The 25,145-nt window shown below is 40.8% G+C and overlaps 1 protein-coding gene across 4 annotated transcripts in view; it reads left to right on the top strand.

The window, feature by feature from the left end:
* Nucleotides 1-25,098, top strand: part of stard13b (StAR related lipid transfer domain containing 13b) — a 73,622-nt gene extending 48,524 nt beyond the window's left edge. For 2 of the 4 annotated variants that reach the window (XM_013911570.1, XM_005736025.1), the window contains 13 exons: nt 15,978-16,049; nt 17,127-17,208; nt 19,509-19,572; nt 20,308-21,671; nt 21,769-21,939; nt 22,158-22,317; nt 22,406-22,604; nt 22,691-22,904; nt 23,337-23,451; nt 23,562-23,783; nt 23,879-24,096; nt 24,203-24,379; nt 24,521-25,098. In XM_013911570.1, the coding sequence (XP_013767024.1) occupies nt 15,978-16,049; nt 17,127-17,208; nt 19,509-19,572; nt 20,308-21,671; nt 21,769-21,939; nt 22,158-22,317; nt 22,406-22,604; nt 22,691-22,904; nt 23,337-23,451; nt 23,562-23,783; nt 23,879-24,096; nt 24,203-24,379; nt 24,521-24,638 (3,176 nt within the window). In that variant the 3' untranslated portion in view covers nt 24,639-25,098. Of the gene's footprint in view, nt 1-1,807; nt 2,033-13,465; nt 13,698-15,977; nt 16,050-17,126; nt 17,209-19,508; nt 19,573-20,307; nt 21,672-21,768; nt 21,940-22,157; nt 22,318-22,405; nt 22,605-22,690; nt 22,905-23,336; nt 23,452-23,561; nt 23,784-23,878; nt 24,097-24,202; nt 24,380-24,520 lie in introns of those variants that run through there. The other 2 variants (XM_005736024.1, XM_005736026.1) reach the window with 2 other exon arrangements.
* The last annotated feature ends 47 nt before the right edge of the window (nt 25,099-25,145 follow it).

Below are 25,145 nucleotides of genomic sequence, written 5' to 3'. Positions count from 1 at the left end.
GGAACAGACAGGGGCTGTGTTTAACTTGGTCGCTTGCCTATTTCTGCTCTATTCACGTGTGTGGCGCCATGCTCACACTAAACAGACAAGCCTGTATGCTGAGGCCGGGACAGTCACTGGGAGAGTGGCAGGGGCCTTGATTGGCACTGGGTGTGTCTGCTGGTACCAAAGCATATTTCAGGTATTAGAAGGCTGTTATTTTATGGTGTAAACTGGCTGACAGAAGTGGACTTTAAAATCATAAGAATATATGATTTAGTTTGCCATTCCAAATGGAGTAAGTGACTTGCTTTTGAAAATATTTGAGATGGGTTTTTTTGTTTTTTTTTAGCTTAGAGGAGATTCATTTTTGGTTTTACTTGTAAAACCTGAAAAGAAGGCGGAGTCAAAAAATCCAACCTTGTAACGCCGTTTTTATGCTGAGCTTTGTTTAGTTTCTGGAGGATATGTTTGGGATATTTTCCACAAAAAATAATCCAAATGAGATGTGTTTGCAATACTGGAAATAATAAGCCATGTGGAGTTGCCTGGATAGAGCACAAATAAAGTGAATGCACCGAACTGTCACCTACACTGCCCATACATTGGTGCAATCTAGCAGTTTCAAAGAGCGGCTAATATCTGATCCCACTGGGATAGGACATTTACCTTTTCACAAGCTTCTAAAAAGCTTTAGGATTGCAGGGGATGTGTTGCTCTGTCATTAGTAAGCACAAACACAAAGAATGTGTTTAAGGGAGCATGTGATTGTTTATCTTTATTTTAATGCATTGTACATTGATTTTGCTGTTACTTTGTTACTGTCCTGGAATGTCTTACAAGAAAATGAGCTTGCGGAGTTGCATATGAATAAATAAACAAATAAATGGGGGCGAGAGGGGGATTATATGCAAAAAGAAGTTGTAATAAGTTGTAGCGATTGTCCCATAAATACCTAATTTTTCCTTTTGTTCTACACAGCTTTATTTAAAGTCACAGTTTGATAGATGTCTGTTGGTCCATGGCAGAAAATGGAAAGTCATTAAGTCTTTGTGTACCAGCTACAACAGCTGCAATTATGAGGAACTATTACATGATAATAGTCAGATTGTACAAAAGTGAGACTAAACATTATTGTGTCAGGGAGATGAAGCCTTTAATTTCGATCATCAGAACTGATTAAAGTACTTGCTGGAGATTGATCTTTACTTTTCAGTTTAGTAAAGTGGAATTAGGTCAGTTGTGTTCCAACTCCAAGCTATTTTTCCTGTGAGTAGCTGACACTTTATAGGCAGCCTACTGAGAGCACTTCCTGTGACTGGCTGTTATGAGAGGCTGTTATGTGGTGGGTGTGGGTGAGCAGAAATGAGACTTCTCAAATGAAGAACAACTTCTCGCTCTCATTCCCGTTCCATAGTTTTCTCGAAAACGACACCAAGAATTTCTCGTGCAGTAAATTTGGTGCCTGTGTGACCTGCAACAGCACAAGTATTGTTCTAGCACAGGGAGGGTCTGAAAGCCACTATTTTTGTAAGCCCTCCCAAACCCCTCTTCATCCTCTCCTGCTCTCCTTACTCAGTTCATAGGCATTCCAGTGGTATTTATATTTCCCTCCAGAGCAGGGGGAAGTTGACAAGTATTCACACAGACATTGGATTCAGCTCAGAAAGGTGGGCAGTACTCCCACTGCCTGCTTGCAATTGGTTCCATTGTGGTCACATGGCCTGCAGAGACAGGCTGAAGTGTTGGCACTCCTCCCCCCATAGCCTCCGCTGTGCCCTCCCTCTCTGCTCACTTTAGGCTTTTCACACATGTATGTGAAGTTTTCTGTTGGTCAGACCCTGTGTGGTTGAGTGTTTATCAGCCAGGGGATAGGGGCTTATTACAGTTATGTTTTGGGAGCTTCCCGAGTCCACGGCCAGTGAGTGCCTCGGGAGTATGACCCCTGAGACTCAGGATATATACCTGAGAATGGACCATCACCGCAGACGCTCTGGCTACAGGTTGGGCAGGATTATTGCCAGGCAGCAACTACTCAAGAAGATTGCTGGAGGTAGGAGGCTTGTTAGGACAGAAGTGACAGTTCAGACAATTATTCAATTCTTTTGGTTGTTTGGTTTTTGAGTGAATTTGTCATTTTTCCAGGATTGAGAGGAATACTGACTAAGCGAGGTGGTAGTCAAAACATGGAGTGAATAAGTTCTGTCATGTGTTTGTGAATATGAGGCTGTGATTGCAGGATGATATGTTGACAAAGTAGTGTCTTGTTTTGATTGGGATAAGCTGATTGTCTTTTTCATATCAGTTTGTATCTCTATTGGTTTCTCACTTATTTCTAGATAAAAGTGGAATTCAGTGTTAACAGCCTTTTTAAGACACATGTACAGGACACCCGGAAACAGGGTGTGCTTGTGTGTATTGCTGCAGAAGAGAAAAAAAACTTGACCTTTAGCCAACAGGTAGTCAAGGGTGCAGAGGTGTTAAATAATTGGTATTGACTGACTATAACAAATACAGATAGGTGATAATCAATAGGGTCAGTTATGTAAGAAGAGCTGGGCCCACAGTGTAAACACAATACATTAATGAATGTCTTGACTTGACAGGTTTACAAGCACTCCGTTCATTTAAAGATTGCTGCTTGTAACCAGGTGAGCCCTTCGCCTTCAGCTTCCTCCAGGGCCTCTAACCTCTTTCCTTTGTCTTTAAATACCTGGAGACTTAAATCCATTCCCCAGAGGCCAAGAAAGGGCATGTATAACAACAAAGACGACTAAATACTACGACTCCTGCTCCCTCATGCAGGTGTGAGCACTCTGCCGCTGGATCAAAGGGTGGCTGCATTTCATAACATAAGCTTCATTGCTAAGAAACTTTGGTCATCAAATGGTAACGTACAGCATAGTTCTCCTCTCAGTCACAGTAACAAGAGCGTGAGTCAGATAATGCAGCCTTGTGTGGATAATATTTTGTATCGCCGCAGAGGCAAGGGCAAAACACAAGGCTTGTTTTTGATTGTGATGATGTAAAAGATGCACAAAGGGTGCTGTTGGGTGGATTTCCCAGTACTGCGTGTGTGTACGCCTGTTTTCTGGTGGAAATCTTTATGATCTGGTGTGTACTGACGAGTGGCGTCATGTAACCAGACGTGTTGTTTTCAGATCACAGATGTCTAGGTTGACAGCAAACCAACATTGTGGGTCATCTACGACAAGGACAGAAAACATGTATGTTTAAAGTGCAATGTAAGATGCTTTTATTCAAGTTAAGTCATTTTAATAACAGGGTTTCTTTTTATGGGAGATCTTATTTGTCATGTTTTTGAGGAGTAGCTTGGAATTTTTAGTTGGAACCAGTGTTTTGTCACAATTAAGCAATTTTCCTGCTGTGACTTAAAAAAAAAACTACTTAAAAAAAAATCTAACCAAAAAACAGTGATAAACAACTACAATGCTTCTTAAAGGAAGTATCAGTTGTGTATCATCTTGTGCTCTTACACCAGTCTGAAATGCTGAAGCTAACAGTGAAGTGGTATTTTAAAGCACTGGCTACAGAGCCACCGAATTGATCTTTGTGTATTGGCAGTAGCTGCTGCATTCCAGCTGGTCGGCCCTGTTGACACAGCAGGTTGAAAGTGAGTGTGGGTCATGGTGATGGGCAGCATTACTCATGTATTGTTTCATTCCAACATTCCAGGGACGGCCGTTCGATCTTAGTCACGTTTCCGATTAGATGACATTTCAAGGTATCCTGAGCTATCTGCGTGGGATCCTCCTCAGTCCTTTAAGTTAAGGTATCGTTAGTATACTCTCAAAATATTCTGTCTTTCCAGCTTGGACAGTAGATGGATGTGCACACACAGCTGTGTGAATTAAGATGAGACAAAAAAGGTATGTTGGCTGGTTCCAGAGCTGAAGGGGTCTGTATATTACAGCAGGAATGCGTCTCTGTCCTTGAAAATATTTCTGAGATTTCAGAGGAGTATCCCACATGCGATTACTCTGGAGGGCTTACAGTCTGTCTGCAGCTTTTTGCCCTCTCCCTCAAATCCTCCCTGCTCAACCCTTGCCTGGATTCTCAGAATTTCTGCATCTGTTTGTTACTATTCATAGGGCAGAGATACATATAGTACATCATACATTTAAACAGCCATTTGTGTCCAGGCACTGCACATAGTCTCTGGACAAGAATGTGTCGATTTTTTGTACTGTTGTTCTTGTTTAAGAAAAGAAACGACCTTTATTACTGACATTTGAATGATACATTTAGTCTTCTACCACAGGTCGGTACTAGCCACATTTATTTTTGCATGCACATATGTCTTACGTTAAAAGGGATGATTTTCATCTGTTTTCCTATAAACTCGGCCAGACTATCATGAAACTTGACTGTTCATCGATTGTTCATGGACCATTTTTTCCTCTGTGGAAGCATTCCTGTTTTATCATGGAAAACTTCTGGAAGCTTCATCTTTGCTGGAAATGTTTGCTCCAGCAAAGATGAATTTCCAGCAACATTGCTACATTTTCTCGCTTACTGTGTTGGGCCCTTTTTCCTAAGTGAGGGGCTGTTGTGTTTTGAACAAGAAGCTCTGTCCAGTGTGACCCTTCCATGGCCTTTCTTCATGCCTTATTGACCTTGGCGCAGGCAGTGGGCTCCAATCTCTAGCCTGGAAAGGCCGTTAGTGCTTTCCTTCATAGCTGAGGACAAATCCTGCTCCTTTTAATATGACCGAAGTTACTGAGTGGCAGCTGTGTGCATATCAGTGAATCTGCATCTTTTCTTTTGCTACCATGGCTGTAAGGCTCCTATCTTAATTGTGCTGTCAGCTACACGGCAACACTTGGTAAACACCAAGTGTTTGCTTTTTTTATCAAGGTTTCATGACAAGGTTTATATTTTCTGTAAAGTTTAAATGATTAAAAGAGATAAGTTACTGAGGCAGAAATATTTGAGTGGGATAATGTGTGTACTGCTTGCAGATTTTTAAGTAGTTAGCATAGAGGAGACAGGACCACTTAAGCTTTTTAAGAGGACAAGCTGCACCGTCTGTTCTTCCTCCGACTGGAAGATAGTTTGAAAACTGCATTGGAAATGGGTTTGCATTGTTCTGTCTTTTGAGAAGTTGTATCAGTAGAAGGGGCTCCTCAAAGTAAGGAATCCAGTGAGACCATGCCCTGTCCCTGTCAAGGCTCCTCTGCCAAAGCACTGCATTATTCATCAGCGGTCTGCTACAACATGTGGCGCGTTTGATGAACTGAGTGTGAAACAAATATAACTGCTCCTTCTTTCAAATGAAAGTATGATGATAAGTCAAGATGTAGCCTTGCACATTGTTAACTTGGCTCCTTCAAGCCTGTTTATCTTTTATTCATGAGTTTCTGGGCTGTAGCTGAGAGTGCTATGCAGATTTTGATTGCTGCCTTAAGGGGGCAGTAAATAAAACTGACAGGGAGGGAAAAGCAATTTTGACAATGTGCTTAGCTGGTTGTCTACATCCAACATTACAGTCATCACACTTCAGATAATGAAATCTATGGCTTGTACTGTTGCAGTTTGTTCTGTTACATGATTACTAAAATTGTGTGTGTATTAGTTTAGGCATAACAATGCTATGTCCCAATCCATACCATGCTATTTCTAATTAAGTCTTAGCCTTTAGTGTTTTTGCACTTTGGTGTTTTTTGCAAAAGTGAAGCTGCTTAGCTGAGGAAAGAAATTCAGGATGTGAGCAAAGAGTCTTAAAAAGACTTTAAAAAGTTCTTCCTTTTTCACATTTTAATTGGCTGCGATAGTCAAAAGCTGCTAACTGACTGTCATGTGGTGTTGGACGTATTGTATAACTTCCCGTTTACCGAAAAGTGTGTTGAAATCTGTGTGATAGTTAAACATAGTAGTTAAGATGTAGATATATGTATGTATGTATATGAGTTTGGTCACATGCCAATGTGGTTTTATTCTCTGTATTGCTGTGGGTGTGAACATTTGAGGACAATGTGCTGCCTGTTCTTTCCAGGGTGTATGCAAGCTAGGATGGTACTCAAAAAGGTTAAGAATTTTAGAAAATTAATGTTCCAGTTGTTATACTTTTTATTGTAAATCCTGTTTTGCCATTTACATCTACGAAACCAAAAAGCTTTTTCCCCCCTCAAAGACTTTCTTCCTAATACCTGTTTAAAAAGTGTAAAGATAAATAGATTGTTAGTGTTCAACATTGTTTAAACAACCCTTGTTTCAGATTTTTGTCTCCCAATCCTCCTTTGTTGAACTGGCAAATGGAAAAAGGTCTGAATTTCAATGAAAACATCAGGCGTACACATTTTATTTCAGATATTATTTGAGTGTTAAATAATAGAGCACATATACACTTGAATAACAGAGCTATTTAAACTATAGCTCTACATGGTTCTTGTTGTAGATCCCACTGTTCCTAAGGTCAAAATGTACTGTGTACAGTTTGTTAGTTGGTGGAAATTTCTTGCTCTGTTGACTAAAAAACAGAGGGGTAAAAACAAATGGTTAAGAATCTTGTAACTCTCAGGAACAAACTGGCTCACTCCAACCAACCTCTAACAAGTAAAGCAAACATCGCATTCATAAAGCTCTTTTGCAGATTCCCACTTTTTGCCTGTATTTGGCAAAGAGCAAAGAGCTCACATACTCTTTGCAAACTCCTTCTCCTGTGTGTGAATCAGTTGAGGCTGACAGCTGCCACATGTGTGGAGCTAATCATTTACTAGGTGCAGATTGAAGAAATGCCTTGGCTGCACTGTAACAGGAACACAAAGTCACATATTAACAGAAGTGCTTTGGAAAACTGCTCAGATGTTTTATATTCCACATGCCACAAAAAAATGCTGTACTGTTTTTACAGTGAATAGTAGATTTATTTTGGCTTGGTCTTGGTTAGAAAAGAGATTATATAGTCAGTGCCTTTAGGGGTCTGACCTTAAATTTCCACATTTGCTTATATATAAATGTATTTTGTATGGATGTGAAATAAAAAAATATAGATAACTATGTATTATATAGTCCAAAATAATTGGTGATTAAAACACAGTGCTCTAAGTGCCAGAGTTTAACACTTGACTGACCTCTTGTGGTAGAAATGTGCATTACAAGTCATAGCTGGAAAAAAATGACAGAAGTGTAAAGGCAGCGCACATCCAGGTCACAGACATTCAGCCGCCGTCTCTCCTCTTTATAGGCTGTTCAGCCCAGACGCCGACGGGCACAGATGAGAAGTGGTTTTACATTTTTAAGTTATTGTTCTGTGGGTAAGAGTACAAATGCTCTAATAGAGCAGAACAGTCACTTAACTCTATGGGTGGCTGGCAGTACTGGTAAACCAAAGCTGTACCTCGTCATACACAAAAGTTGTGCTGACAGTATGATCCTCTGTGCTGCCACTCACAAGTCTGTTTCATGAGTACATCATGCTCCTGAGGAAATCTTGTAGCCACTCACTTTGAAGTTGTTAATTAGGACCAGCATCCCAACGGATGCTCCATGCTTTTATTGTGGAGGTCCTGAGAGGGCTTTCTCACGGTATGGGGCCCGTGCTCTGACATTGGCCCTCTCTCTACCCTCTGACTCTCCCAGGCCATTCCCAGAGAAGGAGGGAACCCTCCATAGTGCCCTCTGGGAACCTTTCCAAATGAGAGGAAGGAGGACCTAATAGAGCTCTGCAGGATCTGACTTCAGAAGGATTTCTTCAGGATGTTTTTTTCCTTTCTATTTTTGTCTTTACTCATTACTTCACTCATAAACTACACAGGATGTGTTAGTTTATACTAATTATCTCAAAAAGTTGATTCTGTTCATCTAGATGTAGCCTTTTCAGTGGGGGGAAACATTTCGTCACTCATTCAAGCAACTTCTTCAGTCTCAGCTGACTGCAGGTTTCCCCAATCTTATAAACAGTACATTTGCATAATGACTGAAACTAGCACCACTGATGAAAAATGGGCTGTGAGGTCAGTTTCTTGATCATTAATATGCAAATTGTCACAAGCATTGATCAATGGTCATGGGAAGCATTCACAGAGAGTTGGGGAATGGCTGCAATGTGAAAGATGTACCCTTAGGCCCCCTCCTTGATTCAGAGATGCTCTTTCTCTTTTCACGAAAAAGGGCCTCCCTGACTCCCCGCTCAAACCAGCGTTCCTCCCTGTCCAGGATGTGTACATCCTCACCATTGAGAGTGGCCACTGGTTGCTTAGTGCTTCTGTGTTGTGCCATCCGCTTAGCCAGAGGTTGTTGGTTTCCCCGATGTATTAATCACAGTAATTCTCCTGGCACTTAATGGCGTACACAATATTACTCTGTTTGTGCCAGGCAACTGGATCCTTGTGGTGGACCAATTTTTGGTGCAGCGTGTTTTGGGGTTTGAAAATCACAGAGAAAATGTGCCTCAGGTGTTCCGATACTCCTGACTCATAAGGGCTCACTAAGGGTTTTCACTTAGGCAGCAGTTGTCCTTCTTCTCTTCTGGATCACCTGGAGCATTTTGGGATTTCCTTACCTGGATGATTGAGCATGCATCAAGACATTTATACTAATTAGCATCTGATTTTATTTTTTCTTATCTTTGTGGGTGCCACAACATTAGAAACATGTGTCATAAAGCTTCCAGTAATTCTATTTTCATGTTACTGTCAAGATTTCACCTGAGCTGCCTGAGAGTTTGTCAGTAATTCTTAGCAATTAGTAATTCTTCTTCACTGGAAAACCAAATTGTAGTGTTTACGTAGACTATCAAAGAGAATGGAGAATCAAGGCATGCACCCTATAGAATTTCACATAAAAGACAAGATGTATGGACTTTGAATGCAGATGCATCAAAGACCTACTGTATAAGAACTTGTTTAGTTTGTTTGTAGGACTAAAGTGTTACATTTAACTACATGGCCACATGGGAAACTGTAGGAGCTAACTGTAACAGAGCTGCCATAAAAGACGAGGAGGAGGGAGTCAACTAGAAGAGCCCTGACAGGAATCTTGCTGAGAGAGGGAAAAGGAAAAGAAAGAGGGGAGGTAGCAGACAGCTCCAAGGAGATGTTAGTGAAGAGAAAGTGGAGCTCACCGTAAGTCTGATAGGATTGCAGGCCTTACATCAGGACTGCAGGGAGCACATATGTCCACAGGTACAATAGCTCTCAAGGATCTGTTTCAACAAGCTATGCTTCCTATGTTGGCTTTAAAAAAAAACCACAGTTTTGAAAAAGGAAAATTTATGAGAGCAGATAGCAACTCCTTGGTGCATGTTATTACTGCCCTGCCCATGTTATTAATCTTGCACTGTATTTCTTATCTGTTGATAGAGTGAATAATTTCATCTGAAAACTAGAGCAATGATTAATCTATAAAGATCACTGTGGGTTGAGGAAATAGTCCAGGGTTTCAGGGACTTTTGCCTGCATGAAGAAGGAAATCAGCAAAAGCCAAAGCTGATACTTTTATCACAAAAGAAAGCAAATCCTTAAGAAAAGGGCCTCCACGATCGTTTTCAGAACACTTTAACATGCGTGGGAACGTGGCTTCAGTTCAGTGTCTGGAAGTGTTTAGCTTTCACATTGTCTCTTGGAAGTTGCTGCGTATGTATTTCACAGAAAGCTCGACTGATTGATTTCTCCTCTATTCAGAGCTGTTGGCAGTAAAGTGGAGGTACATGGGGATCTGGAAATTACCATCCTTTCTAGAGTTTGGGGTCAGAGGTCCCTACTGTAGTAAAAGACACTTCTGTTTAAGTGTCAGTTTGAAGCCATGTGCCAAAGTATCCTGTAGTGTGACCAAAGGGGAGGAAGCAGAACACCTGTCTGTGAAGCAGAAGTACACTTGACACTAACCTCAGTTTTTGCTATTTGCAAAGCAACCCCAGGGATTCAACATGTGATTGTTAGAACGTTTTCTCGAAACCAAGTGAATGTGAGACACTGTAACAGCCTGCCTGAAAACACTGTAGAGCTGATGGTTTGAACTTTGAAGCCTTGGCTTGCTCAGAAGCCACGTGGCCCCAGCATCATACCCAGTTATTTGTCTTCTGGCTCTGACTCCCAGCCAGCAGGAATGGCTATCAGTTTACAGTTTGTGTCTGGGATCATCTGTAAATCCTCCATGGAAAGGCTGTTTGTGGCAGAGTGATTTTGAAAGCTTTCCCTTTTCTTTCTGACTGTTGACTTGGAACATAAACTGATATTTGCTTTTAGAAACCATTTGTAGTTATTTACTAGAGTTTAGCAATGTTTGGATTATCATGAATCGTGCCATTCCCGCATGATTTTCAAGCTGGAATTTTACTGAAGGTTTTTTGTTGTTGTTGTTGTTTTTAAGCCTACTGCTGACCAACACTGCACAGGAATGAGCGTATGTGAGTTAGCGTCTTGGTATTTAATTGTTGTCACTGTGCATTGTATTATCATTACTAGCTTGTGAATGCTGAAAAAGCTCTAATGGCTATTTCTAGACAAAAGGCAATATGAATGGTGAAAGAAAGCGAGCTGATGGGTTGTTTCCCCTGAAGATGAAAGAACCTTCTCTCTGGGTGTCCTTCAGAGGTGAAGGAGAGTGTTACCACAGCTGTGCTGCTCTTGTTTAAATTCAATACAGGACCTCAAGAGAAAAACACAGCCCAGATGACTTTTGACCCAGCAGGCTTTGGCAATGGTCAACAGCAGCAGATCCCTAGCTCACGTTGTTATGTTATTTACTCATTTTACTATTTAATCAATAAGTGCTTGCTGTGAGTTTGTGTGTGTGTGTCTGCTGAGAAATGAAAAATGCTAAGGTTTATAACTTTTAACAGACAAAGAAAAGAATTAAAGCCCAAATGATGATGATAGATTAAAAGGCTGGTCTGTGGATCTAAGATTTAATTGTGAAACCTTGCATTTACACAGGTTCAGAATGCTAATGCCGCCTTGGCACCAGGTTTTTCTGGGCTCACACTGTGATTGTCCTAAAGTCTCTGTTCTTCAGGAGGCACCGAGATTTTCTTTATCCACTTTGTTACTGGAGACCTGTCGGCCAATGAAAGGATCTCTCCACAGGTCAGTGTGGACCACAGGGCAGAAGTTGGCCCAAGATTTGCACAGCTCATTTGTATTTGGGGACATTTTGCCTTGGTGTCTTAGCAACACAGCCAAAAGCTGATCATTTTAAACCTGCATCCTGTGTCGACCGCAGGATAACAGGTCCCCTGTGTGCCCCACAGGATCAAATGAGGGGGTGGAGGTCCCTGGATGATTCAACATTGGCTCTCTGTAATTACTTGGCCTGTGGAGCCATCTAGCTCATGTGCCAATCAAGAACAAAGTCAAATCTGCAAAGGTACTCTGTTGTCACTCAATACGAGAGAAACAAAGTCTCTTGAATTTGACTAGTATTCTTTATTTCACTATCTTGGTAGTTTATCAGTGATAATGTGAATGTTATAAACTGAAAGGCAGTTGTGATGTTAAGCAGTGGCACTCCTGTTTCGCTGTGGCATATTGTGCTGAGGATATTGGAGTCTGAGGGACATGTAGAGCTTTGTTAATTAAGACCTTCTTTTGAAATAGGAAGGCTTTATTCCCACGGCATTAGGTGAATTGCATGGGGCAGCACACTATTAATCCACCTTGTGAATTGCAAGCATTTCCTTGAACTCTTCTGTTCTCTTCTTTTGCGCTTCCTGTTTGCTCCCCTGTACACAATTATAAGCTGTGAGACAGAAGGAATGTAAGGCTATTTTCAGCATGAAACATCAGATGTTGCGGTTTTGTTGCAGACTAGGAGAAGGGCAGTGTGTTTCCCCTGGCTGTCTGTCTAGCCTTAGCTGACTCCTCACAGTGAGTGGGTGTCTGTATGCAATTAGCATCATAAAGGAGAAGAGAGGCCTCACCTCTAGGCTTCCCAGGATGACGACACCTAGTGGAATCTTTTTTTTCCATATTGCTGGTTCTGTTTATCATTCTCCAGGTGTTCCTATAGACAGTCTCAGTACTCAGTTACAGTCTGAGTCATCTGGCTGATTCATTTTGTGGCACCGAAGTATGGAGGAGGCACATTTGTGTGGGCATACACAGATAGTAAATTAAACCGTTTGTTTGAGCGTTTTAAAGTTCTGCCATGCTCTTAGTGTCTTTGCTGTTAAATGATTTATTGAGGTAACTAAAGTGGAGGGACTCTGCCATTCTGTCTGTGCTTGAAGCTTTATACCCAGTCCTGGCCCCATTAGACCAGGAGAGGAAATGGCAAAAGTGTCACAGCGAGGCAGGCAGAGGGCAAGCGGAGTACATCTGGAATTCTACTCACATGATAGGAAATTATGGATGGATATGATATCCTTACGTAATCGCAGAGCCATGGAAAACCCTGATCATTTTAAAGTGGCTTTATCCGCATATTAAACCAATAGGTTTTCCTCATAAATCATAATTATGGGGATTTAATCAGTATAATGTAAAATTAGGCTATTGATGTATTGTACAGCCAATCCGGCCCCAGTGTCCTTCTGGATTTGATTTATAAAAACATTTGCTTATTTGATTCTTTCACTTTAAAAGATTTACATTGAACTCTAAGGTAAATTGAGTTGACTTTTTGCTTTTTTTAAACGTGTGTTTGTGTCAAACTATATTTTATTTAAAGATTTTATTTTTAAAAAATCGTGTTCTTTATGCATTTATTTACTTGAAACTACACTCTCACCATATCAGACGACTTTGAGTGTATTTGTTTTGTTTCAGACATAGAGTTGAAACAGATTGACATATATTGACAGAGCCTCGCCTCTGTCAGTGCGCCCCAGGGCAGCTGTGGCTACAATGTAGCTTGCTATCGCCAGTGTGTGAATGTGTGTGTGAATGTGTGTGTGAATGGGTGAATGACTGAATGTAGTGTAAAGCGCTTTGGGGTCCTATGGACTAGAAAAGCGCTATACAAATGCAGGCCATTTACCATATATTACTGTTAGGATGATGTTAGCGCAGAGTCTTGTGAGCCGAGGGGCTCAGCATGATTCACTGCTGCTGATTGCTGACAGTTTATGTCATGGTTTTCCCAGAGTTCAGCTGCCTACGTTTTTTCCATTTCATTGACCCGCTGTAACAACATCTGGAGTCTGTAAAAAACGTTCTTCCCTTTTGCTTGTTTAAGTTAAACTTTTCCCACATCACTTTTAACACTTCTTGGATGAAGTTTCGAGAAAAAAACTGTAAAAGCTGACCTCGTGTAATCTGGACAGAAAACTGAGTGAGAGTAGAGAAACATCTTTTAGGAAATTGTAGGAAATTCTTAATTTTTAATTATTGAAATACAAGAGAGTCCAAGGATTCGGAGGCAATCTCCTCTGTTGGTTATAGCTTAGATGTTTGCCAAAAAATCTGCTGAGTGGGGTATAAAAGAGTTGTCGTGGGCAGAGCTGGATAGGAGGGTCGGGCAGTAGGAGCTGAAGGGGAAGAAGACGGGGGTGAATGTTCACAAGTCTGCCACAGAAAGGGGTGGGTTGAAGGAGAGATTTAGTGTTGGGACAGGCACATGGTAGTTGGGGGTAGACGGAAAGAGAAAGGGAAAGAAGGAGCTGTGGATCTGAGTTCCAACTGGAAGCTGTGTTCAGACAGGGAGAGAGAGCAGGAATGTGGCTCAGTGTGGGAATGAAGATGCTCTGACATGCTGAGAGACACTCTTAAGATTTGATGGATATATGAACCACTCTGGCTGCATGATGAAAACATCCCGTGAGTACATAATAATTTGTTACTGGCAGGAAACTACAGTGGTAGTTTGAAGTGTTTTGGAGAGTAGGCATATTAAGACGGATGCTTCACTGACGATAATTACTTATTAGACTAATGAATGAATGAATTTGTTCTTTTTATTTTAGATTGTTTTACAAAAGAGTATGAAAGGAAGAAGATTATAAAGGCTCAGGACAAAACAAAATAAAAACCCGAAAAGTTTTTGCTCATGTTGTTGCCAATCAATATTTATCAAAAGTTTGGGATGAGACTGTGGGACTACCCACCTAATTCTGTATCTAAACTAGGTTTTCTTTGGGCATTTTGTCACGTCATATCCATGCAATGAATTACATAACAGCTGGGTTTTTAAAAAATATATTTTTGGTAATGTTGCACAAAGAGAATGGTAAAGGAAGGACGCCCTCGGTTGCCACAGATGCTTGAGTTGTGCACAGCTTTTAACATTCAGAGCCATTGTGTCACAGCCAAACTGGGTTTCATCTCTTTGTGAAACTGTAATTTTATACTGTACACAGTTTTAAAGATGTGGGTTGTGGAGGGAAAACACAAGTTCTCATTTTTGGCATCATGCCCATCCAGCCTTTTATCCACAAGAGATTTCCTTAGAGAGAGGATGAGAGGACAGAATGTCTCAGTATCGTGTTACAGAATGCCAAACAGAGAGGAATTCCCAGCTCATGTTACTTGCTCCCAGTGGTCCAACCTGTGGCTGTGGGACACAAGAGGATCTGGCAGCGCTCTCACTATGAGCTACAGTTGAATAATACAGGCCTGATATTATCCCCCTAAGAGGGAAGGCTAGCTGTTTAGAAAACCTTTAGCTCCTGCTGATACAGGTGGGAACAGAGCAGAGTGGCTCCTGGACGCCTACACATGTTGACTTAACTGCTGGTTAAGGGGGTAAACAGCAGACCTTTTCTATCATCCAAGGACAGAGGGAACTGTTAATATTTATTCAGTTGCATGACCAAAGTCACTTTTTATAGATTTCTGGATGGAAAACAAGTAAAGCAGCACAGGTGAGTTCAGGATTATATCTGGAAAAACGTCCGATAGCTGTATATTCATTTAAACAATACAACTGCTGTAATTATGAAGTATAGTGTGATGAATGATGGTGTTTTATGTTTCAGTCGTATTTTGTCAGGCTCAGATAGGGCTTGGAAATAAGACTTCAGATGTAATGGGAGAATTGTTTGTCAGCCGCTGGCGCAGTTTATGCACGATTATTCTGGAATTAATATTTACTGTCTGTATTCTTCTTCAAATTGTGGAAAGGTTTTTTAACAATAACAACAAAAAACCCACCCTGAAACTGGTAAGAGCTGTTTAATAAATAGATTTAGGTAGATATAAAATGTTTTATGTAAAATAATTTACCACAGAGTCAGTTAGGTTTCTAATGCTTAAAATGTACCTGTGGAGTGACTCACCATGATGTAAGGCATTGTTTGGTTATGTGTTTTTTTTTTTAACTTTAAGAATTTTTGTTATAAATTAGTCTTTGGATCAGTTTGTTAATTATCGTGAGACAAACAGTAAAACAAAAAGCATTTTTCAGAACAACCAGAAGTTTAAAAACCTTAAGAAAAATGTTTTTATAGGAAACTGCAATAAACAGCAAATAATCTTCTTCAATGAGGACAAGTAGGCCTTTTTTTAACATAAAAAAGCTATAATAATCCTGCATTATTTCTCCTAACACATTCTTATAAATTCTGATGTTTATTGACTACAGTTTTACATTTCCTCTCCTAATGTAACGCAACCTATTTACTGTAGCACTGGTGTGTCAGACAGCATGTCTTGTGTAGGCGGTAAATGTCACCCAGCTCTATTAGCATTAATGGAAAGGCGCCAATGGTCTGTTTCCTCTCCTTGTCATCAGCGGCTCTGCAGACGTCTCACTCTGCAGGTCACCGGGACCAGTTTATGATCATGACTGGAGGGATCAATTATCACAAACTCTACTTGTTTGCTTTGCTCGGACTCTATTAAAGAGACATAGTGCTGATAAGGATCCTTTTACCCTATTTACATTTTGTCACTGTTTGTTTTATACATAATAGTATCTCTGGATTTACCCAGATCTGCTGTCTGTCCAATCTTAAGTCTGTTGTGCGTGTTGGAAAAAAGCGCAGGCTTGGTTTTGGTTTCACTTGAAAGCCCAGTTTCTTTGTCAAAATGAAAACTAACTCATGTAATGTGACTATATTTCACTTTTTATCTCAAACAATAAAATTTCTTGTATTTCAGAAATTGAGGCGAAAGAGGCGTGTGATTGGCTGCGGGCAGCAGGATTTCCCCAGTATGCTCAGCTCTTTGAAGGTAAAAAAACAAAAAAACTCCTCCACACATTCACACATAACCAAAGGGTCGAAATGTTGACATTGAAGGGAAAAGGGTTAACAAAGTAGAACAGCAATAAAAGGCTTCTGTAAGGAACTAAAAATGGCTTTTTTAAATTTTAGATCTGTTCCTAAATAGAACAGTGTTTTTGATTGAACATGGACTTGCAAGCTGATGAGTGAATAATGGTACACAGTGTTATCTGGTCTGCCCCCAACACTGTACACAAAACCATGTATTCATGAGCTGCATAGTGCGCCTCATTTACACCACTATTCTCAGGAAGCCTTGGAGCTTGAACCGCAGTCAGATCCCTAGACACAGCAACACAAGTGGAAAATTCAGCTGCTTTTAAAGTCTAATCTTTTCCAAGCTACGATTACTACATAAACATGTCTTCTGTGCTTAAAGACTAAAGTCATGGGACGAACTGGGTTTTATCAGAGCTTAAGGTAGCTATACTCCCTCAGATCTCTGCGCTGTGGCCAGACTTCTGATGTGCTGTGGTGCAATATATTTGTTTTCTGACAGTTTGTAGATAGTATGTGGACTTTGGCAATGAATGCAGACATTGCTGTTTGAGTGAATAATAAGTTAACATAATTTTAGTATGATATTGGGATTGTGTATTAGAAATTATCCCAGTGCTTGAAGCTTTTGCCATTTTTTTAAGTCCAGAATACAGTTTAACAGAATATTCGCCCAACTTTAAAATCAGACCGAGCAACCTCTGCTTTTTATAAGAATTCGACAACTTGACATGAATGCAGTGGAATGTTAGATTCATCCTCTTAAGTTATGTAAGAGGAAGCCCATACCCAGGGCAAGACGTAATGCTCACAAGTCTGAACGCTGTTATTTGAACAAATTCTGTCTCTGCTCATTAGCATCACATACAAAACAAGTTTAGTGGTCTCCCAGCTTTCAATGTAGTTCTGGAAAGAATGTGTTTTCCCCATCTCTCTATCCATTCATCATATCCAAGAACACTGCTAAAATGTCAGGGAGGAATTTGAACACTGCTTCTTTCTCCAACTTTTATTCTTTTTATTCCAGATTCGCAGTTTCCCATTGACATTACTCCTGTGAAAAGAGATCATGATTTTTTGGACAAAGATCTTGTGGAACCTCTGTGCAGGTAATGTCATGTCAGATATTTATAGCTAATCTTTGAAATAAAGTTGCAAACACTGAAGTGGAGCTATGTTAGAGGCCCTGTGAAGTTTGGCATGGAAGCACAACTTCCATGGAATGATGTGAAAAAAGTTTAAAAAGCTAAAAGCTGCAGACACAAATCCTGTATTTATACAACTATTATTACATAAACTCGTTGGTTATCCCCTTTGGGATCGTGTCAGGAAGGGCATTCAGCTTAAAACTCTGCCAAATCAAACATGAAGCTACCCACTGTGGGGACCCCTATGTGGCAGCGATCAGCTGAAAGTAGCTTACTATGAAGTTTTTTCCCCACTTGGAGTTGTGTTTATTATTTCATTTATTAAATCACTGCTTACAGACCTTCACCAGGTTGCACAGATATGGTGGTCCCCAAATGGACAAAAAGAAAATTTTGGTTTAAAGTTGGTGTAAGCAACATGCTCTTTGGCCACACTGGATAAAATACTTGTATATTAACCTGATGTCCTTCTTGTTGTTTGTAAGTAATCTGAGAGATAAGAGAGTTTCCAGGCTTTAGAACACTTAGCCTGGGATTGGAGACTTTGGCTAGCATAAATTAGAACAACATCAGGTGGAAGGATATGGTTGTCTAATAGTGTGATTGACTCTTTTGAAGTCAGATCGGATCATTGACCTATTTTTAGCACTGCAAGAGGATACGGCTGTTTTTAAATTTTTTTGGCCTTTTCCACATTTTATGCCTCTTGCAGCTTTATTAAATCCTTCACTTGCAAGAGCACTGATGAGACTCTTCTGCTGTTCATCTAACCCAACTATGCATAAATACTGTATATGATTTCCTAGTTTGCCAGAGAGTGACTAAAAACGTACACTAAGCCAACAACTGGTGGTTATAATAACGTTCTTGTAGGGTGAGACAACGCATATACTTTTTCGAGCCAAGATGCAAACAGCACTCAGGCTACCAATGTAACTATAGCAACCATCCCAAGAGGAAAGCAGAAGGAACGTGAGGGGTGCCTTGCACAGCTCAATATGCTGTGACTCTAAACAACCCTAAAGCAACTCATCTGAATTCCAAACTAGCCACGAGATAAATACAACACAATTGGAAACAGTTCCACCTCTAACGTGATTGTTGTCCACGACGTTCCTCCATCTCTATGGTAACATTAGGATGGCTTTATTATCAGTTTTGCCACCACAGGCATGTGTGCAAAAATAAACAGCGGCCTTCATCTTGTGATTGAACTGAAGCAGATAGTTATTTTATGTGTGTGAGTTGCTCTCTGATCCTTCACTAAGCAGCCTCCTTTTTATAGTAACCACATTCAAAGCTCTTCTGGCCTGCGGAATAAAGGGCCCCCAGCTTAGAGATCCCCCTCTTCAGTGCTCCACTATCTACAGTAACAATCATGGGAACGTCTTGTTTAACTAACCCCTTCTGTAACACTGGAGAATGGTTAGAGGCCTTTTACTGACACAGAACAATACTGTCAGTCGGTTTAAAAAAAGCCTGTTAGCAGTATGTGGAGCTGTTAAAGCTTGTAATTATCTTACCGCACATTTGTTTCTTTGTCTAAAGCCAACACTCAGTTTAGCGGGAGTGTGTTTTCTTATGTCGTCATTTTTTCCATCTGCAGCGGTTGGTTCATTTTCAGCTCTTAGTGCCGTTGTACAGTGTACTGTAAATTCCAGTTGGCACACCCACAGACTCCTATAAACTGTAATCACTAAGGATACGCTCAAAGCCTTAGTTCGTGATGTTTATTAGAGATACTGAAAGCATTCACTGTTTCTTTTTATAAAACTACGTTAAGGAAATGTACATCAGTATTTATAAATAGATTATGATAAATGCAAAACCTACAGCTATATTGTCTATGCTTCATGTTAAGGACAGTCTTTCTAAATCACCATGCCAAGTTGAAGATCACATTTAAGACCTATATGTTAGCACGTACAGGGGAAAATTTTGAATGAATTTGATTAGGCAAAGTTGAACTAAAGTTCACGTTTGTCAGACTGCTACAGGCAGCCCTTCAAGCCACTATCACTTAGAGAACAGAGCAACTGACAATTACCGGTGTTCATTAGGTTTAGGGTACTATTATATGGATAAATTCAGTTTCCCACTGGGTCTGGCTGTGCATCCAAACAGACACTGATCAGATTAACACTTAAACAACAAACAGAAGTGGATCTTTTTCTAGTCTGCTCATCTGGTGTTGATTACTACTGCTGCTTTCTTTTGTTTGCTTGGAACAGCTTTTCATCCTAAGGCTGTTTTTCTTTCAGGCGACTCCACACTTTAAATAAGTGTGCCTCTATGAAACTTGACGTGAATCTTCCAAAGAAGAAAGTAAGTGTTAAAGTCTTTTTACTTTTACAGTTGTGACAAGTATAATATAACATTAAATGCATTTTGGATTTGGGGAAAAAACAGCATCCTCCTTGAAGAGATATATTTTTAAAACACTTTATGACTCAATTGGTAATATATTTATTTTTGCCACAACAATAGCCTTTTGTGTGCAACTCTCCACATAGTCTGGACTGCTTTGAGCTGTTATTCTTGGTTTGTAGCTCTTAATAGAAAAAAAATCTTTGAGTTTAATACCACAGTAGTTATCAGTAATTTTTAAGATGTTGAAAAGAAATGTTAATACATGCTTCAGCACAAATAGAACCTAACTTTATCTTTATATACAACTATTATTACATTCACAGTTATTACTTCTTATTTGTTCGCGCACTGGAATGTAGCCTTTTCTTGGCTGGTTGCATAATGGTATTAGTCCTTTGCAAACACATTTTCCTTTTATTGCCTGTAGCTATCCTTTGTGCTATAGATTTTGTGTGTTAGTACACACGTTTTAGCTTCCAGTGAAAAATTTTTCTCACACACACTACAAAGAGGTAAAATATGCAAATTATCCTTTGTGGAGTGTTTCTGCATCCATGGTCTTTTTGATTGTTATTCTTATTTCAGTGGATAGTTATTTACTACTGCAGTAACTTTCATGAGACCTAAATAGCAGCAGTTGCAGTTATATCTGCCAGAATAATTAGTGTAAAATAATCTTTCTTTTGCCAGAGTGAAGACTCTGATGAAGACGATCTGTTTGCTATTAGTGACAAATGGACCTTTGAGTGGAGCAGCCGGCGTTGGTCCAGGTTACAGGACATTGACAGTCTGCTGGGAAATCACAGAGAGGGTGAGCTCTCCAGAGATGGTGTGCCTCTGAGAACTACCACCAGCAGCGAGAGTGTTCTGACAGACCTCAGTGAGCCAGAGGTCTCTTCTTTGCACAGCGAGAGCAGCGGAGGCAGCGGTCATCGGGGCCTCAGCACAGAGGACTCTGACTGTTCTAACCGCACCTGCTCAGACACTGCAGCAATGCCAGACTCAACTTCTCTCACAATGCCTCACATCCCCAAAGAATTTGCTCACTTCAATTCACCATCTGACAAGCACAGCAAAACAACCCACTCTCGTGCCAAGGAGTTACTAAAGCGTATGGATACACTGAGCTCCCGAGGTACTCTGGGAAAAGGCCATAAGACGCTGGTAATCAGCTCTCCTGTGCTGCAGCAGAAGGCCCAGGCCCTGAAGAAATTGAGGTGTGAAGACATAATAAATGGAGATGGTGGAGCTCTGGAACCACCATGCAATAAAATTCTGCCATCCCACTCCAGTAGTGAGGGTAGCAGCCATTCTGGTGGCAGCACTGTCAGCACACCCAGCCTAAAAGAGCGTAAGCCTCACCGTGTTGACCATAAACGCAGCGGCATGTATTTGGAGGACATGGACATCTTCTCAGGATCCCAAATGAATAAAGTTGCAGAACAAAATCGTAGAAATGAATTTTGCTCTTATGAAAACCTCGTGGTCCACATTCCCAAAGACCACAAGCCAGGAACCTTCCCCAAAGCATTGTCCATAGAGAGCCTGTCCCCAACTGGTGGCGCCTCAATTAACTGGCACACTGGCAGCATGCACCTGGACTCCCCTTTAATTTCATGCAGAAAGGAAACACGGCCTGCCACCCAGTCCTCTTCCAGAGGTAGCCGCATCAGTGTGTACGATAATGTTCCTGGCTCGCATCTGTATGCCAGCACTGGAGACCTGATAGACCTGGAGAAAGAGGATCTGTTTCCACACCTGGATGATATCTTACTGCATGTCAATGGTCTACAACAGATAGTGGACCACTGGTCAAAAAATGTGTTACCTGGAGGCGAGGGGATAGTACAGATCGATGACGGGAAGGATGATACAGCAGGGCTTCAGTCCTCTAGTCAGATTACATTGGACTTTGAGGGAAATTCTGTCACGGAAAGCCAGATCGTGCCTAGTGATGGAGACAGAGACAAAGTATCACTTACAGAGACAGAATCTACAAGGCTCAGGGAAAGGAGGGACTCCGGTGTAGGTGCATCACTCACAAGACCTAATAGGTAAGACTGAACTGATGGAACTAAGCAGTAAGAGTATGTTAAGATGAATAAAAGTTTACTCTATTTTCTTTGCTTTTTTAATCTCTTTTGGCATTAGGTTAAGATGGCCCAGCTTTCAGATATCTAATCGTCTAAGTCACTCAAGAGCATCCCTGCAGATCACAAACCAATCAGCAGGCCAGCTGAGTTTGTTACAAAAGTTTTCACTGTTGCGTTTGACTGCAATCATGGAGAAGTATTCCCTGACCAATAAACATGGCTGGACTTGGTAAGTCTAACGTATTCTCCCAACTACTTATGTTTGATTCCTATTTTCAATTTGGATTTTATTACAGTTCTTTGAACTGATAATCACTCTCAGTCATCAGTATTATTTATGTATGTATTTGTCCAAATCCTGATATACTGTATTGGCGTCCTTCATTGCCATCATCTTTCTTTAGTCTAAAGAGAATTTTTTAAAACATGTGCTAATGTCTCTCCTAGGTCTGTGCCAAAATTTATGAAGAGAATGAAGGTACCAGATTATAAGGATAAGAATGTGTTTGGAGTTCCTCTCATTGTGCATGTGCAGCGTTCAGGACAGCCCTTGCCCCTCGGCCTGCAGCAGGCCCTGCGGTACTTGAGGAGTCAGTGCCTTGACCAGGTCAGTGACAGTATACGATACTCTCACACTGCACATGCCTTTCATTTTCATATATGAAGTTTATGTGATATAACTGTTTTGCTTCCAGGTGGGTCTTTTTCGTAAATCAGGCGTGAAGTCTCGAATCCAAGCTCTGAGGCAGATGAATGAAAGTTCTCCAGAAAATGTAAATTATGAGGATCAGTCTGCCTATGATGTGGCTGATATGGTGAAGCAATTCTTCAGGGATTTACCTGAGCCCCTACTCACCAGCAAGCTGGGAGAGACCTTCCTCCATATTTACCAGTGTAAGTAAAGACTGCATTTTTATCTGTTATCACTACCTCTGCAAAGCACAAATGTTGTGTTCTAATCCTTCTATTCACCTGTGCAGATGTACCAAAGGACCAAAGATTGCAAGCTGTCCAGGCCGCCATCATGTTGATGTCTGATGAAAATCGAGAGGTACTGCAGACGCTGCTCTGTTTCCTTAGTGATGTCACTTCCTCTGTGGCGGAGAACCAGATGACACCTATGAATATTGCTGTGTGCCTGGCTCCGTCCCTCTTCCATCTCAACAAAATGAAGAAGGACAATCTATCACCAAGGTATTGTTTTCTTTTTTTCTTGTGTTACACTTAACTTGGTGTCTGTGGTTTTGGGTAACATTACCTGCCATTCTGTGTTTACAAAAATAATGATGAAGACATGCATACATTAACTCCTGCATGATTATCTTCCCCACAGCTCCATAAAGATCGCTATAAAGTGGGTTACAGATTTTACTCATCCCTCAGGGGTGCAGTAGATAACTCTCTTTCTGGGCCAGTTTTACCCCAGTTAAAGCTTAATGTTTTATGAGATCATGCTGTGTACAAACAAAGCAAAGCTCTCTAATTTAGCAAGTTGAAATTGTTGCTAAAGAGATCAAAGCGGTTTCCTGCAGAGCGGAAGAAGGGTTTATATACTGTTTCTTGTGGGGATGTTGACCTGAAGTCCCTGCTGGCCTAATAGGTTTTCTCTCCTCATATAATCTCCAGGGCCATGCATAAGAAGTATGCTACTGGCAGACCAGACCAGAAGGATCTGAATGAGAATTTAGCAGCGGCACAGGGCCTCGCTCACATGATCATAGAGTGCAACCGCCTCTTTGAGGTACGAGAACCTGTGTTTATTATGCAGTAAGAATTTAAAGCCTGGATGCAGTATCTAGTCTTGTTTTTATTTGCTGTGAGCCTTACCTTATGCTTTTATGCACCCATTAGATCCCTCATGAGATGGTTACTCAGTCGCGTAATTCCTACGTGGAGGCTGATTTGCATGCACCAACAATTGACGAGCTGTGCAAGCAGTCGGAAGATGAGGATGGAACATACCAAACACTTTTGGAGGGGAGACTTCAGAACCTGCTCAAAGAGGCCCGGGAAAAATCCAAATACTGGGTGTCGTGCAGCAGCTCTGATAACACAGAGCTCTATTATAAGAAGGTTAGTTTTCTAACCTAAACTTAAACCACTATCTTTATTTCAAAGATAGTGGTACATGAAAACAATCCTTTTTGTGTCTTATGTGTGTGATCCAGGTGGGAGATGGCAACCCTTTGAGACGTTGGAAAGTGTCTGTCGAGGTGGAAGCGCCGCCATCTGTGGTGTTGAACCGGGTGCTGCGAGAGCGCCACCTGTGGGATATGGACCTCCTTCAGTGGAAAGTGTGCGAGACACTGGACAGGCAAACAGAAGTGTTTCAGTATGTCCTGAGTCGCATGCCCCCTCATCCCAGCAGGGACTTTGTAGTTCTTAGGTGAGTGCTTAAGAAAACTCAGCGCACCATATGATCTCTTATTTTGGGAATAGCTCAAATTGTATTTCTTTAGATACCATAATCAGTCTCTTTCTGTGCATTCAAGGTCATGGAGGACAGACTTGCCCAAAGGTGCTTGCTCCCTGGTTTCTGTGTCTATAGAGCACGAAGACTGTCCTCCTTTAGGAGGGATAAGGGCTATAGTCCTGGAGTCTAACTACCTATTAGAGCCCTGTGGCTCAGGAAAGTCCAGACTAACTCACATCTGCAGAGTGGACATGAAGTAAGTCCTACAATGAGCTTTTACACAAGATTCTTTTAGAAAGTGCTATAAAGAAAAGTTGTTCTCTTATGGTTTGAGCTGCATTTCTAAATATTTTGTGATGTATGCTATAGTATATTGAATATAGTGATTTGATTTCAGGGGACGGACTCCAGACTGGTACAACAAAGCCTTTGGCCACCTTTGTGCTGCAGAAGCTGCCCGAATCCGCAACTCCTTTCAGCCACTAATCACAGACGGCCCAGAGACCAAAATCTGAAATTCTTTGCTGCTTGTGTCTGCTCAGCCTTGAGATCAACATTGAGCCTTTGAGTCATTGCTAACAGCCACAAAAAGTAGAGACGGGGCTCCAGAACGAAAGCACAGTTTATTGTTTGTTTGTCTGAATGCAAAATGCTCTGATAATAACTTATGGCTCCTCTGAAATTGCACAATTTTAAAAGAGGACATCTTATAGGTGCTGAGCATAATTCTTCATTGGGAAATTAATTATCCTGCCAATATCATTGACATTTATGACTATTTTATTTACCTTCATGTTTCTAAAACTGTATGTTATAATAATTATCTTTAATAATATTATTGTATTATTGTTTCTACAATGTCTAGGACATTCGAGCTCTGAAATGCTTCTGGGAAGCATATATTTGTTTGTTTCAGATTTAAAGCTATAATTATTATGATGTACACTCAAGTGTATATATGTGTGTCTGTGTGTGTGTGTGAATATACTGTAAATTAAATAGAATGTATATTTTATATATAT

Source organism: Pundamilia nyererei, unplaced genomic scaffold (assembly GCF_000239375.1).
Source record: "Pundamilia nyererei isolate P.nyererei 1_Seehausen unplaced genomic scaffold, PunNye1.0 scaffold00066, whole genome shotgun sequence".
In the NCBI taxonomy this organism is placed as follows: Eukaryota; Metazoa; Chordata; class Actinopteri; order Cichliformes; family Cichlidae; genus Pundamilia; species Pundamilia nyererei.
This window is presented reverse-complemented; position numbering and strand designations above follow the sequence as displayed.